The 14511-nt window shown below is 49.1% G+C and overlaps 2 protein-coding genes across 4 annotated transcripts in view; one reads left to right on the forward strand and one right to left on the reverse strand.

Moving 5' to 3' along the window:
• LOC125638267 (uncharacterized) overlaps positions 1–14511 on the reverse strand; it is a 185106-nt gene that overhangs the window by 113536 nt on the left and 57059 nt on the right. The window lies entirely within an intron of this gene.
• LOC125638258 (uncharacterized) overlaps positions 1–14511 on the forward strand; it is a 69993-nt gene that overhangs the window by 45862 nt on the left and 9620 nt on the right. For all 3 annotated transcript variants that reach the window (XR_012668795.1, XM_075129183.1, XM_075129184.1), the window contains 8 exons: positions 265–492; positions 4102–4323; positions 5362–5424; positions 9211–9273; positions 9912–9968; positions 11319–11395; positions 11743–11807; positions 13430–13653. Coding sequence is in view for 2 of the 3 variants with exons in the window: in XM_075129183.1 (XP_074985284.1) it covers positions 265–492; positions 4102–4323; positions 5362–5424; positions 9211–9273; positions 9912–9968; positions 11319–11395; positions 11743–11807; positions 13430–13653 (999 nt within the window). In the remaining variant the exon portion in view is untranslated. The remainder of the gene's footprint in view (positions 1–264; positions 493–4101; positions 4324–5361; positions 5425–9210; positions 9274–9911; positions 9969–11318; positions 11396–11742; positions 11808–13429; positions 13654–14511) is intronic.

A 14511-nucleotide genomic window follows, 5' to 3' on the forward strand; every position in this document is an offset into this window, starting at 1 on the left:
TGGGTGGGTGTAGTGGGGAAGCAGATGGGGACCAAAGGGATTGTTCAGTTGGGCATGTCCCCCTGTGTGCTGGGGAATGGGGGAGGGGCTGTGACCCTGGAGACTCAATCCATCCTGGAGCTCCTCCTGGGGACAGTGCAGCTTTGCTCCAGACCCTGCTCAAGGCTCTGAGTAAACAACCCCAGGGAACAACCTACCATGGGATCCGTAATTCACAGCACTGTTTTATGTTTTGTTTTTGTTTTTATATGTTCCCTTATTCAGAGGGGCACTTTGTCGACTGGCACCGAGAGCAGCTGATCCAGCGAGTCTCCAATGTGGAAGCTCTGTGCAGGAAAGTGCTGAGCACTGAGCAGTGCCAGAGCATTGTAACTGACCCCCTGAAGATGTGGAAGCTGTACAAGATAGTGCCGAGCTGGGACACATGGCAAAAGGACCGGCTCTACCAGGCACTGAAGGAGACAAACCTAGCTCTTGTTGAGGAATTGGAAGGTAAGTAACAGGTGCAAAATAAATTGAAGTTCCCCAAGCCCATCCCAGTGGGAGGGCTACCTCATAGAATCAGAGAAGATTAGGGTTGGAAAAGACCTCAGGAGGTCATCTAGTCCAACCCCCTGCTCAAAGCAGTACCAATCCCCAACTAAATCATCCCAGCCAGGACTTTTGTCAAGCCTGACCTTAAAAACCTCTAAGGATGGAGAGTCCACCACCTCCCTAGGTAACCCATTCCAGTGCTTCACCACACTCCTAGTGAAATAGTGTTTCCTAATATCCAACCTAGACCTCCCCCACGGCAACTTGAGACCACTGCTCCTTGTTCTGTTATCTGCTGTCACTGAGAACAGCCTAGCTCCATCCTCTTCGGAGCCCCCCTTCAGGTAGTTGAAGGCTGCTATCAAATCCCCCCCTCACTCTTCTCTTCTGCAGACTAAATAAGCCCTGTTCCCTCAGCCTCTCCTCGTAAGTCATTTCCCCAGCCCCCTAATCATTTTTGTTGCCATCCACTGGACTCTCTCCAATTTGTCCACATCCTTTCTGTAGTGGGGGGACCAAAACTGGACACCATACTCCAACTGTGGCCTCACCAGAGCCAAATAGAGGGGAATAATCACTTCCCTCGATCTGCTGGCAATGCTCCTACTAATGCAGCCCAATATGCCGTTAGCCTTCTTGGCAACAAGGGCACACTGCTGACTCATATCCAGCTTCTCATCCACTGTAATCCCCAGATCCTTTTCTTCAGAACTGGTGCTTAGCCACTTGGTCCCCAGCCTGTAGCGGTGCATGGGATTCTTCCGTCCTAAGTGCAGGACTCTGCATTTGTCCTTGTTGAACCTCATCGGATTTCTTTTCACCCAATTCCCCAATTTGTCTAGGTCACTCTAGACTCTATCCCTACCCTCCAGCGTATCTACCTCTCCCCCTAGCTTAGTGTCATCTGCGAACTTGCTGAGGGTGCAATCCATCCCATCATCCAGATCATCAATAAGGATGTTGAACAAAACTGGCCCCAGGACCAATCCCTGGAGCACTCCTCCTGATACCAGCTGCCAACTAGACATTGAGCCGTTTATCACTACCTGTTGAGCCCGACAATCCAGCCAGCTTTCTATCCACCTTATAGTCCATTCATCCAATCCATACATCTTTAATTTGCTGGCAAGAAGACTGTGTAACAAAAGCTTTGCTAAAGTCAAGACACATCATGTCCACCACTTTCCCCATATCCACAGAACCAGTTATCTCATCATAGAAGTCAATCAGGTTGTTCAGGCAGGATTTGTCCTTGGTAAACCCATGCTGACTGTTCCCGATCACTTTCCTCTCCTCCAAGTGCTTCAAAACAGATTCCTTGAGGACCTGCTCCATGATTTTGCTGGCATCTCTCTAGGAGTTTATCCCTTGCCCATCACTGTGGTATCTGGGCTGAACAAGGTTTACAGATTCCCCCTTTGGTACCAGGGAAGGAGCTGTGAATGAGTTATTAATGGCCCAGTAGAATTAACCCTTGGTTAACTGCACTAGTGACCATGGATTTGCAGAATGACACAGCTTCTAAAACCTCCAGCCATTGCTGGACCCACCCTCATCCTAGCAGCCTCTCGCCCTCTAAACCCTCTTTCCTAAAACCACCCCACCTTGCCCTACCCCTTCCAATATTCCGCCTGGATCATCCCATTAGACAGGTGCTGGGAGCTGCTATTGTGTTAGCTGGACAAGGGCTGCGGGCCCAGGAAATGAAATGAGTGGCTCTCTTCACCAGGAAACAGTCATAGCCTGGGGTCTATGAGCTGAGAGCTTAGCTGCCATGGTGAATGCACTGTCAGAGTCACAGGAGGGAAAAGAGCTGGACAGCAAAAGTGGGGAAGGGCTTAGCTGTGTGTTTCTGGAGTTCACAGGAATGAAGGTGGGCAGGTCAGCCACAGACAAGTGCTGCTCTGAGCCCTCAGTTGCTATCCGCCCATCATGGCATCTGACTGGTCTCTGGTCAACCAGTTGTTGCTGTGTAACTGTTCTTCAGCTGCTGCACCTCACCCCACAGGTAGCCATATTTCAGTACAGGATGAGCAATCTCCATCTCTACAGTCCGTAAAGCATTTTGAGATTCCTCTTCATAAAAGGGATGAAAGAAATTAAGGTTCTTCTCTGAGGGGCTCTGTATTATTCTCACTTGTGGGGTTTGGCTCCTCAGCACTGGTGTGGTGTGGTGTGGCTCCCTTGCATCCCCTCCAAACCCTGCTTCCAGTCATTTATAATGTCCTTCCCCCTAGTTCCTAGCACATGAGGGGCTCTCCGAGTAGAACAAACAGACGAATGAAAGGTCCTCTCCCCTCTCTTCCCCTTATGAGAAAGGGGAATCCGAGTGAAGACAAAGAAAGGCAAATGTCCTTCAGGCAGTCTTTCTGGATTCAGCCCTTTGGGCTTGGTCTAGCCGCAGCTCTATTGTCTTTAGTGGGGTCTACCTCCAGCCTCTCCTCTTGGGCTGTCCTGCTTCACAGTCGGTCTGTGCAGCTTCGAGAGAGGTGAGGCCTGCAATGGTCTCCCTCTCAGCTGACCTGTCTCTGTTCGCAGTCTCTGTGGGGGAGCAGCTCTCCTCCTGTTCATCACCTCTTCCTGTGGCAGGTTTTCCCTTTTTAAGCTCCCCCAGTCAGGCAGAACAAGCCTTACAGTGCACCTTGTTAGTGCCCAACAGGCCCAGATGGCTCTTTTGTCTCTTCTCCACTGGAGCGAGAGCACATCACTTCACAGCTGGGCAGTAGAACTGCCTTCAAAAACCCTGTCCATTGCGGGTCGGGGGACAGGAGGGCTCCTTTGTGGTGCTTATGTCATGTCCTGCTTATAGTGCAGAGAGCCAGTTGGGTGAGACTCAAACCAACTGAGACTGAGGTGATGTGGTCTGATTGGGAGAAGCAACAGGAAGAGATGGTGGGGGTGATTCCTGCCCCTTTGACTGAAGGTGTGCACCCACCTTTGGCTGGTTGGGTTCACCATCTCGGAGTCTAGTTTGAATCCCGGCTGTTACTAGGAGGCCAGGGAGCAGCAGCAGCCAGGTTGGCTTTTTCCATCTAGACGGCTGGGAGGCTTCAGCTCCTCCTTCTGGACACAGACTTTGCCACTGTCATCCCTGCCTCTGTCCCCTCTGCATTAGAGCTACTCAGGGCCTGCATCTGGTGCAGAATCTGACAGCCCACTTGCTAAGCAGGGGCCATTTTGTGAGCAAACCTGCACCCTACAACCTGCACTGGCTGCCTGTGGGTCTCTACATTGATCTTGGTTTTGACCTATAAAGCCCTAAATGCCTTTGGACTACCCTCTACCCACCTCTCTCCCTGTGGCACACTGCTCCTGTTACGGTCAGCAAAGGAGACCTTTGCTACAAGAGAGAGGGTGGCTGGCAGGGCATTCCCTCTCAAGGCCCCATCCCTTTGGGACTCATTGCAGGTGTCTGGAGTAGCCCCAGTGTAATGGCATGGAGGTCAGGTGTGGATGTACAGGATGGGCTAGGGAGTTTTTATTGTAGTGTGTATAAATCAAACTAAATAAATGATAAAATCAGTAACTGACTGTTTTTTTTTTTTTTGGTGCTGTCCTTCTCCCCAGGGAAACATTTTGTTGACCGGCACCGAGAACAGCTGATCCAGCGCGTCTCCCATGTCAACACAGTCCTGAATTTTCTCCATGGGAAGGTGCTGAACAGGAAGCAATACCAGAACATCAGAACTAAAACAATGAACCCAGAGATCATGTGGAGGCTGGAGTACCAGGGCTTCCTCTGCCCGACATCGACAGCAGCTAACAGAGACCTCATTGGAAAGTCACAGAGTAAATACATGACACCAAGAAAAAAAGCTCCCTCTGTGCTATGAAGGGGCGGTACCCAGTGCTCATCCCAAAGAGGCCACTAGCTCATCCCTCACCCATCACTGTGGTATTGGGGCTGGGACATGTGTGTTCAAGCAGCCCCCTCAATACTGTACAATGTGCAGGTGTGTGGAGCGCGGGGAGATTATTTCAATATTTGGTGCTGTTGGGTCCATTCCAGGCAAAACTAGCTCCAGCTGCACAATCCAGAGCTGGGCATCCCTCACCCCGACAGGCCAGGGTTTTGTTATCCCATCCGCTGCCAGCCCCTCCCCGTCATGGCCTGGGGAGTGATGCAGACACAAGTGATGGGCTCTGATTTGCCCTGTCTCTCAGAGGAGCTGTTTGTACCAGTCACATCAGCTCTCAAACCCCTCTCCGCTCTGGGGTGAGGGGCTCTTACATCTGGGTTTTTCTCTGGGCCCAGATCTAACTCCAAAGGGGTGTGGGGTGCGGGGGGGGCAGTGTGGAGAAACTACACTAGAGAGCAGCAGTGATTGGTGAGCACAGTAAGTGATGAGGCTGCAGGTACCTCCCGCTCCTCTCACCCCGACCTCCTGCCCTCTCTGCTGGGTGAGCACTGTTTGATAGTGAAAAACTGGGACCCGGGGTTGGGGAGGGGGAGAAAATGGGGAGAGGGCTTCCCTCTGCCTCCCTGGGACCCTCTACAGCAGAGTGTGCAGTGGGAGTGTCGATAGTTGTCCCTCTCTGCCCCCTTCACTATTGTCTCCCAGACCCAGCTTCTCTCTGCCCCCTCCCCCCGACTCTCACAGCTCTCCTTTTATAAGGTCTGGCAGGTGAGGGGAGAGAAGGGACTTGGGGTCCCATGAGGGAGGGGTCTCCCCCACAGGGTGGTGGGAGGGGCAGCTCTTGGGGGTGAGTGAAGCTGGCAGGGTCCATGGCCATTGGGGGTGTCATGTCCCCTTTTAATACCCCTGCTCCAAGGGCTCTTAGGCTCCATGAGACTGATGCTGTCTGTCACTCTTTCTCTGCTTCTAGCCCTCCTTTCCTCCCTCCCTGAAAATCAAGGTCCATCTGCTAACACTGGGTTCAGAGTTGTGGGTAAGTTATTGCATGGCTCCATTAACCCTTTGTTAACCACACACAGGGACAAAGCAGGTTAGTCTGCAGAATAACTGTGTTCCTAAAACCTCCCATTGTCCTGCAGCGGGTGGCCTGGTCCCCTCGCTGCTGCCTGATCGTCCCTGAAAGCTTCCCATTGTGACCTACCCCTACTAGAACCCTTGCTGACTCATTCCAGTATGTTGGTGATAGCATCTGTGTGATCAGAAACTAATTTTGTCTCTGGAAATGCCATTACCCCAGACAGCCTTAACTCTGCTCTCTCACCATGTCCCTGAATCTCTCCCATGCTCCTTGCAAGGCAAGAGTGTGTCAATGTAAAGTGTCAGTATCCTATTAGGTAACTTCTCAATCTCTCTATCCCAGCGGTGTCAAATACCCAGTCTGCTTTGTATATTTGAAACCCCTGATGATTACCATGAATACCATTCCATGGCCATTGGTGATTCCCTGTTCTGTTCATTCCCTATGGGGCACCTGGCATTGGCCACTGTCAGAAGACAGAATACTGGGCTAGATGGACCTTTGGTCTGACCCAGTATGGCTTCAGCCCTAGCATTCCAACACATCTAGCATTTGATACTTTGGAATCACCCTCGAAAAGGATTATTCTAGTCCTACAGGGTTTGCAACCAGAAACCAAGAACAACAAAATCAGGTTGAATCCACCCCTGGGCAAGCAATTCTAAGAAAGCTGACAAACTATCAACTTCCCCTTGAGGGATTTTCATACTCGCCCTGCTCCAAACTCATTGGTAGTGGCAGCTGCTGTTCAGAGAACAAACTGAGGTAAATTCCATTCTACCCATTCTGATAGAAAGGGCCAAAAATTAGATACCCTGGGTAGGAAAGTTTTCTCCTCTGCTACATTGAGCATTAGAGTGTCCAACTACCAGGCAGTAATGTCTCGGTATCAATACCACCTAAGGGAGATGATTGATCTATTTGCAAAGTCTCTGCCAGAAAAGCAGAGGAAACTGGCCAGAACATCCATTTTGGAAGGCCAGCCAGTGGCAAAACATGATTTAAAGGCTTGTTTGACTTCTGAGATGCACCTTCCAGTGTGGCAGTTTCAGCAATTACACTAAGATATAAGTCTTGGCTTCGCTCTTCTGGTCTCCCTCCCGAAAACAGAACCAGGGTGGAAGATCTTCAATTTGAGAGGCATGGATTATTCAGTGCTGGAACTGATGAACTTCTAGAAAAGATAAAGGACACTGTGTCTACAGCTGGATTGCCTGAGATCTCTAAGTCATTGAGGAGGAGGTTTGATGTGCCAATGTTCAGGTATCACAGGCAGCAATACCAATTGTCTTTGTCTTATTTAGTGAAAAAGAAACAATATCAGCAGAAACCCCTTGCTCATCTTCAGCAGAGAAGGGAAGAATCATAGAATATCAGGGTTGGAAGGGACCTCAGGAGGTCATCTAGTCCAACCCCCTGCTCAAAGCAGGACCAATCCCCAATTTTTGCCCCAGATCCCTAAATGGCCCCCTCAAGGATTGAACTCACAACCCTGGGTTTAGCAGGCCAAAGCTCAAACCACTGAGCTATCCCTCCCCCCCAAGACTTATAAGCCCCATCCTGAAGGGAAATTAGTTTCATCATCTACTTATGCACCAGGTCCTTGGTCTCAGATTTGACGAGATCCTTGAAAACCTCTGAGCAATTTCTACCCAATCACTCATTTGCCTGCCTCCCCCCCCCCACACACACACCTTCAGAAACCATCTTTCTCACTCCTTCAACACTTGGAGTGCCATCACTATGGACAGATGGATTCTGGAGATTGTCCAAAGGCTTTTCCATTCAGTTCAGTACCCCTCCCACCCCCAACCCTCCCCTTACAGTATGGGCGAGACAATAATGATGTTCAGACCTCCTAAAGATATCACAAGGAGTCTGTCTCTCCTAGCAACCACATATTTATTGACCCGTAAGAGTGATTGGATTTGCCACCCAGACCCACCATAATGGCATATGGCAGCATGGACCACAGGAGTCTGTTCTGCTCAAAAAAAAGTTCAAGACACTTTCTCAAACTCCAAGAAACAGCCAACCTGCAGGTGTTATGACCTTAAGTGGAAAAGGTTCTCTTAGCTCTGAGCATAAACCCAATTTCAGCTCCTGTTCAACCTGCATTGGAGTACCCACTTCATTTGAAAAAAGAAAAGGAGTACTTGTGGCACCTTAGAGACTAACCAATTTATTTAGTCTCTAAGGTGCCACAAGTACTCCTTTTCTTTTTGCGAATACAGACTAACACGGCTGCTACTCTGAAACACTTCATTTGAGATGCTTAAGGCTTTTCTTATCCATGAGAGTGCATCTTGCAGCTTTTCTTATCCATGAAAGTGGCATCATGTGTTAATTGACAATGAGATTGTATTTAGTCATGACTCTGTAAATAGATTCCTGAAGAGACTAATGAATGTCTACCCTCCAGTCAAGGAACCTACACCAACACGGGACCTCCTTCTCATACTTAGCTCATGAAACTGCCCTTTGAGACTTTGGGAGGTGAGTTAAGACAGTCTTCATTGTGGCCATTCTATCTGCTAGAAGGGAAGAGTTACAAGCTCTTATGGATGACCCACCATTTATAGTCTTCCACAAGATAAAGGGGTTCTTCCCCCTCACCCTAAACTCCTCCTCACAGTGGTAACAGAATTCTATCTCAAATATTCAATTCACTTGCCAGTACATTTCCTAGCCCTCACCCTCAGTCGGGGGAGGTGAAGTTACACGCATTACACACTCCTACGTGGCTCTGTCCCTCTTCCAAGAGACCACCAGAGCAAAGGCGGCTTCCATGGCCTACCTTAGACATGTCCCAACTTTAGAGATCTGCAGAACTGCCACCTGGAGCTCTGTTCACACCTTCATGGAACACCACTGCCCTGATCTGGCATCCAGATTGGAGCCAAATTGGTAAGGCCATATTACTATTACTGTTTAACTAGGACTCCGCATCCCACCATCCAGAGACAGGAGTGCTGCTTATCAAACTGTCCCATGAGAGGGATCGTGCTGAGGCCACTGAAAGAAGAAATTAACGTTATTCACCTGGAGCTGGAGTTCTCAGAGATGGACTCTGCACATTCCTACTCCCTGTCCACCTTCCCCACTTCCTTAGGGTCCTAGTTACAACTTTGGACTTGAGGAGGTGGTGGAAGGAACCAAGGTGACTGGAGCGCCAGGCCCCCTTTCCTAGCCAGACCCTCAGCACATACAGGCAGGGCAAGAATAGGGCAGGAGGGTGCTCCAAAGGGCACTGCTGTCCACCCTCAGAACTGTATCGTTGGCGTATTCCATGAGTGGGAATGTGCAGAGTCAACTTCAAAGAACTCCAGTTCGTGCACGTGCATGGAAATCTTTCTATCGTCTTTTAGGTTTACAGGCTGAGAGCTCTTCCTGGGCAGGGGACTCTGCCTTGCCATAGGCCAGTACAGAGTGCTGCAGTGATGGAAAAATAATAGTACAATGAAATTTTCACCTACTGCCGTCCAGTTTCAAACCTCTGTTTTCAAGGAAAGATGTGGGCAAAGTGGGAGGTAGTGTTGCCTAGTGGATAGCACACTGGACTGGAACTCTTGGTTAATCTGTTTGGAATCACTCCAAGTTTAGATCTGTGTAATTGAGATCAGAATCCAGCCCTGACTTCACTGACTCAGTGAGGTTGTTCTGGATTTACACCAGGTTCACTGAGGTCAGAATTTGGCTCAGATTGTTTGGAATTTTGTCAGTTTCCATTTTTCTTTTCAGGATGCATCGATGAAGACAGTGACTCCGACCCCAATTCTGCTGCAAAGACAGAGGCGGCAGAAGGTGGGTGGTGCTGATTGTAGCTCCACCTCTCTCTCTCTCTCTCTCTCTCTCTGTCATGCACACTGGCCTATCGCAGCCACATGCATTTCTGCTCTCACAGTGCCAGTGGGTCCACTTTATTCCTTGCAGTTACCATTTGGTATAAGCAATTCGGCTTGTGCACAGCCTCCGAGTGCAGTAGGCTCAGGATTCTCTTTCACTTCCTGTCCCAAACTGCTATTTGTGCAGCATCACTGGGTGGCCGTTTGCCAGCTGCTGTGCCCCACCCCAAAAGTGGCTACATTTCAGCACCAAAGTGAGCGATTACTGTGCAACACTGCTGTGCAGTTGTTAACCAGCTGCCCCAACCCCAGAAGTAGCTGCATTTCTGTGCTGCCAAACTTCTGCCATACTGCACAGACCCATAGGTCTGATCTGGGTGACAGGGAGATGGGAGGATATTGGGCTAGATGGGCCTGTTGGTCTGATCAGGGGCAGCAGGAACGGGTCAGGATATAAGGCTAATTGACCCCATAGGTCTGCTGTGCCCCACCCCAGAGGTGGCTACATGTTTATCCCTGGAAAGCAGTTTGGGATGGAAGGCGCCTGGGAAATAGACAATAATGACATTATTATTATTATTATTATTCACTCCCCAGAGATCATCTGGAAACAGACCCTCCTGCCCTCCACTGGGTCTGCGGCTGGTGCTACAGGTGAGTGAGGTTCAAATTGCCCAGAGTTGCAGGTGGTTTGATGGGCCTCGCTCATGGCTGAGCAGAAAGAAACAAAACGTCCCCTCCACCTGTTGTTCTGACCATCCCCTGATCCGACCCTGCCACCACTGCCCTCATCACCCGCATCAGGTTTAATCTCCGGTGCTTGCAGGATCACTCTGGGCTCTCCCCTCCCTATTCTGCCCCCACCCCACATCCTGCCCACTCTTCTCCCCTTTATGCCTTGATCCTGTCAGGGTTCCCTCCCCACTCTGAACTCTGGGGTACAGATATGGGGACCTGCATGAATGACCCCCTAAGCTTATTTCTACCAGCTTAGGTTAAAACCTTCCTCAAGGCACAAATTCCCTTCCTTGTCCTTGGACAGTATTGCTGCCACCACAAAGTGATTTAGACAAAAATGCAGGAAAAGGGTCACTTGGCGTCCCTGTTTCCCCAAAATATTCCCCCAAACCTCTTCACCCCTTTTTCTGGGGAGGCTTGAGAATAATATACCAACCAATTGGTTACAATGTGAGCAGAGACCAAACCCTTTGGTTTTTAGGACACTGAAAATCAATCAGGTTCTTAAAAGAAGAACTTTATTATAAAGAAAAAAAGTAAAAGAATCACACCTGCAAAATCAGGATGGAAGGTAACTTTACAGGGTAATAAAAAGATTTAAAACACAGAGGACTCCCCTCTGGACTCAGCTTCACAGTTACAAAAAACAGGAATAAAACTACCTCTTAGCATAGGGAAAATTCACAGGCTGAAACAAAAGATGATAACCTAACTCATTTCCTTGCCTCACTTACAATTTCTATAATTCTTAGATGGATTATTCCAGGTATATTTTCAGGAGATGTTGTCCCTGCTTGGCTTCTCTCTCCCTCCGGAGAGGGAACAAACAAAGAGAGCATAAACAAAACCTCCCCCCGCATATTTGAAAGTATCTTCTTTCCTTATTGTTCCTTTTAGTCAGGTGCCAACTGGGTTATTTGTGCTTCTTAACCCCTACAGGTAAAGATTCAGTACAGCTGCTCAGGAGGGATTTTATGCTACCCTTATCTATATGTTTATGACAGTCCCCCTCACTGAACCCATCTATCCTGTGCCGCCCCACCTTCTCCCTCAACACAGAGCCCTTCCCCCAGGCCTTGCGAGCCCAGTGGTCCCTGCACAGCAGCAGCATCAGAGCTGGGTTAATGCACAGAACAGATCCATCCGTGGGGGAGTTTGCCGATGGAAATGCCCAGATCCCATTGCTGTGCACGGGGGATGGGGGCTCATTATCCAATGCTGTGAGAAGGTGAGATGTGAAAGGGCCTTTCCCCCTCTCTGCTGCAGGAGAGACCAGCCGGAGTGAGGATTCCAGCAGGGACCCCTGGGGACAGGACAAATGTGACTTGTGTCCCAGAGAGGAGGTAAAGGATTGTGGGATCACTCAGATCCTTGTCTGTCGGTCCATCTATTGCCTCACCCTTCTCTCTATCTCTTCCCCTCCCTCTCAGCCATACCTCTGAGAATTACACCACTGCCCAGACCGGGGCATCTCTGTCCCCTGGGAAATGCCCCAAGGGAATGACTGACTGTGGGGCTGGAATCCAGCTGGTCAGAGTCCCCCCCTGCCAGCCACGCTGCTAGGGTCCCAGGCCATGGAAACAGCCCCCAGCTGAACACTTGGCCACAGCTGCCCAGATTCCCTCTGCAAAGAGCTCTGCAGTGGGAAATCCCCAGTGGGGCCAAGTTAATGCCAGTTCCTGTGTTTTAGGATCCTCCAGAAGAAATACACCCTGAGACCGTTCGGGGCCCAGATGGGAACCAGGAGATGTACAGGTAAGAGCTGGGGCTGGGAGTTCGGTGTCACCCTCTCTGCAGCCGCCTGTGTCTGGGAGCGCAGGCCAGCTCCTATCACACTGAGGGCGCAGCATCCCATGGGGTGGGCTCAATGTCCTGCGATGCCACGCAAACAGCCTGGGACACCGTTTTCGCCTTCCTCTGTAGCATGGGGCACGGGTCACTTGCTGGAGGATTCTCTGCTCCTTGAAGTCTTTAAACTACGATTTGAGGACTTCAATAGCACAGATATAGGTGTGAGGTTTTTTGCAGGAGTGGTGGGTGAAATTCTGTGGCCTGCGTTGTGCAGGAGGTCAGACTAGATGATCATAATGGTCCCTTCTGACCTAAATATCTATGAATCTATGAACCTTCTGTTTGTTAGCACCTCCATAAGTGTTATTTTTATAACCTCCCCCAAACCACCATCACAGTCCTGCACAGCAACGTGGTCTACAGTTTTCTCCAGTCCTCAGCTACTTTCCCCTGGGAGAGGAAGACGAAGAGATTTTGCCACCCTGAGCTCTGACTTCTTCCCAACTCTGCCAGCCCCCCCCCCCCCACCCCGCTCTGCACTTCCTTCCAGTTCTTCTTAACTGTCCTCTCAGCTAATGGGATACTTAGCTATGATTTTGTAATTATAATTAGCAATATTAGAATTGGAAAAGTTGCAGAGAAGGGCAACAAAAATGATGAGGGGGATGGAACAGCTTCCACGTGAGGAGAGATCAAAAAGACTGGCACCTTTCAGCTTGGAAAAGAGACAGCTAAGGGGGGACACGACAGAGGTCTATAAAATTGTGACGGGTGTGAAGAAAGTGAGTAAGGACACGTTATTGACGCCTTCACATAACGCAAGAACTAGGGGTCACCAAATGAAATTAACAGGCAGCAGGTTTAAAACAAACAAAAGGAAGTACTTCTTCACACAATACACAGTCAGCCTGTGGAACTCCTTGCCAGAGGATGTTGTGAAGGCCACAACTATAACTGGGTTCAAAAAAGACCTAGATAAGTTCCTGAAGGATAGGTCCATTAATGTCTATTAGCCATGTTGTTCAGCGATGCAATCCTATGCTCTGGGTGTCCCTAGCCTCTGATTGCCAGAAGCTGGGAGTGGACAACAGGGGATGGATCACTTGATAATTGCCCTGTTCTGTTCATTCTCTTTGAAGCATCTGGCACTGAATACTGTCAGAAGACAGGACACTGGGCTAGATGGACCATTGGTCTGACCCAGTATGGCCATTCTTACATTCTTAGCTTATCAGCCTCCAGTCTGAGTAGGTAATGAAGTACTCCACTCCTCCATCAGGTCTTTCCTGTGGGAACTGATTAATGCTTAAGTGATTGGAGTGCTGGGCCAGCAACTAGCTTTCAGTCTTCCAGTGAGACTGACTCTCCTTAACTCCTAACAGGGATGGAGTCTGAGAAGGTCCAAGTGTTCTCATTATCACCCAGCTTTTGTTGTTGTATATAGAGTAATCCTGATATCGAAGCACAGGGCTGAGCTGGAGCTAGAGTTAAGGAGATAAATGTGAGGGCACCTGGGGTCAGTTGGAAAAGGTAGTGAGATGGTTCCAGCCAGTGCTGTTTAACCCTTTTCTCCCCATGCTCTGCAGGGTTCACCTCCCAAGGGCAGGCTCGTTCCGTTGCTCTGAAACTGAACTGGGGTTTGAGGTGATAGCAGCCGTGACCATCCAATATGGATACGACTCCTGGGATCGGCGTCTGAGCACATCTGAGAAGCAGCAATGGATGGTGTCCAGCCCTTTGTTCAACATCAGGGTAGAACCACCTAGGGCTGTGGCAGCCGTTCACCTCCCGCACTTCCTGTGCCTCGCAGGTACGGTAGTAAAATATTGCTACAAACGGCATTCTATAGCTCCTTTCAGCCACACAGGAGATTTCCATAAGCCAGGTTTTTAAAGGTTTTTAGATTAATAGATTCCAAGGCCAGAAGGGACCATTGTGATAATCTAGTCTGACTTCCTCCATAGCACAGGCCAGAAAAGTTCCCCAAACGTATTGCCTATCTTTTAGAAAAACATCCAATCTTGATTTAAAAATTGCCAGTAATGGATAATCCACCACAAAGCTTGGTAAATTGTTCCAATGGTTAATTACTGTCACTGTTAGACCTTTCTCTGCTGGACTGAAGAGCCCGTTACTACATATTTGTTCCCTATTGGGGTTCTTATAAACTATGATCAAGTCAGTTCTTTGTTAAGCAAAATAGATTGAGCACCTTGAGTCTCACTATAAGGCATGTTTTCTAATTGTTTAATCATACTTGTGGCCCTTCTCTGAACTCTCTCCAACTTATCAACACCCTTCTAAATGTAAGGTGCTACATTTAGGGAAGAAAAACCAAATGCACAAATACAAAATGGGGGATAACTGGCTTGGCAGCAGCACTGCTGAGAAAGATCTGGGAGTGGTGGGGGGGTCACAATCTCAACATGAGTCAGCAATGTGATGCTGTTGCAAAAAAAGCAAATGCAATTTTAGGTTCCATTTACAGAAGTATAGTATGCAAATCACAGGAGGCGATAATACCGCTCCACTCAGCACGGATTAGGTCTCAGCTGGAGTACTGGGTCCAATTTTGGTCACCAATGTATAGAAAGAATGTAGGAGCAGAGCCATGACAAAGATTATTCCAGAGCCATGGGTTCAGTAGGAAATTGGGCAAAGGTCATTT

Source organism: Caretta caretta, chromosome 6, assembly GCF_965140235.1.
Source record: "Caretta caretta isolate rCarCar2 chromosome 6, rCarCar1.hap1, whole genome shotgun sequence".
Lineage (NCBI taxonomy): Eukaryota > Metazoa > Chordata > Testudines > Cheloniidae > Caretta > Caretta caretta.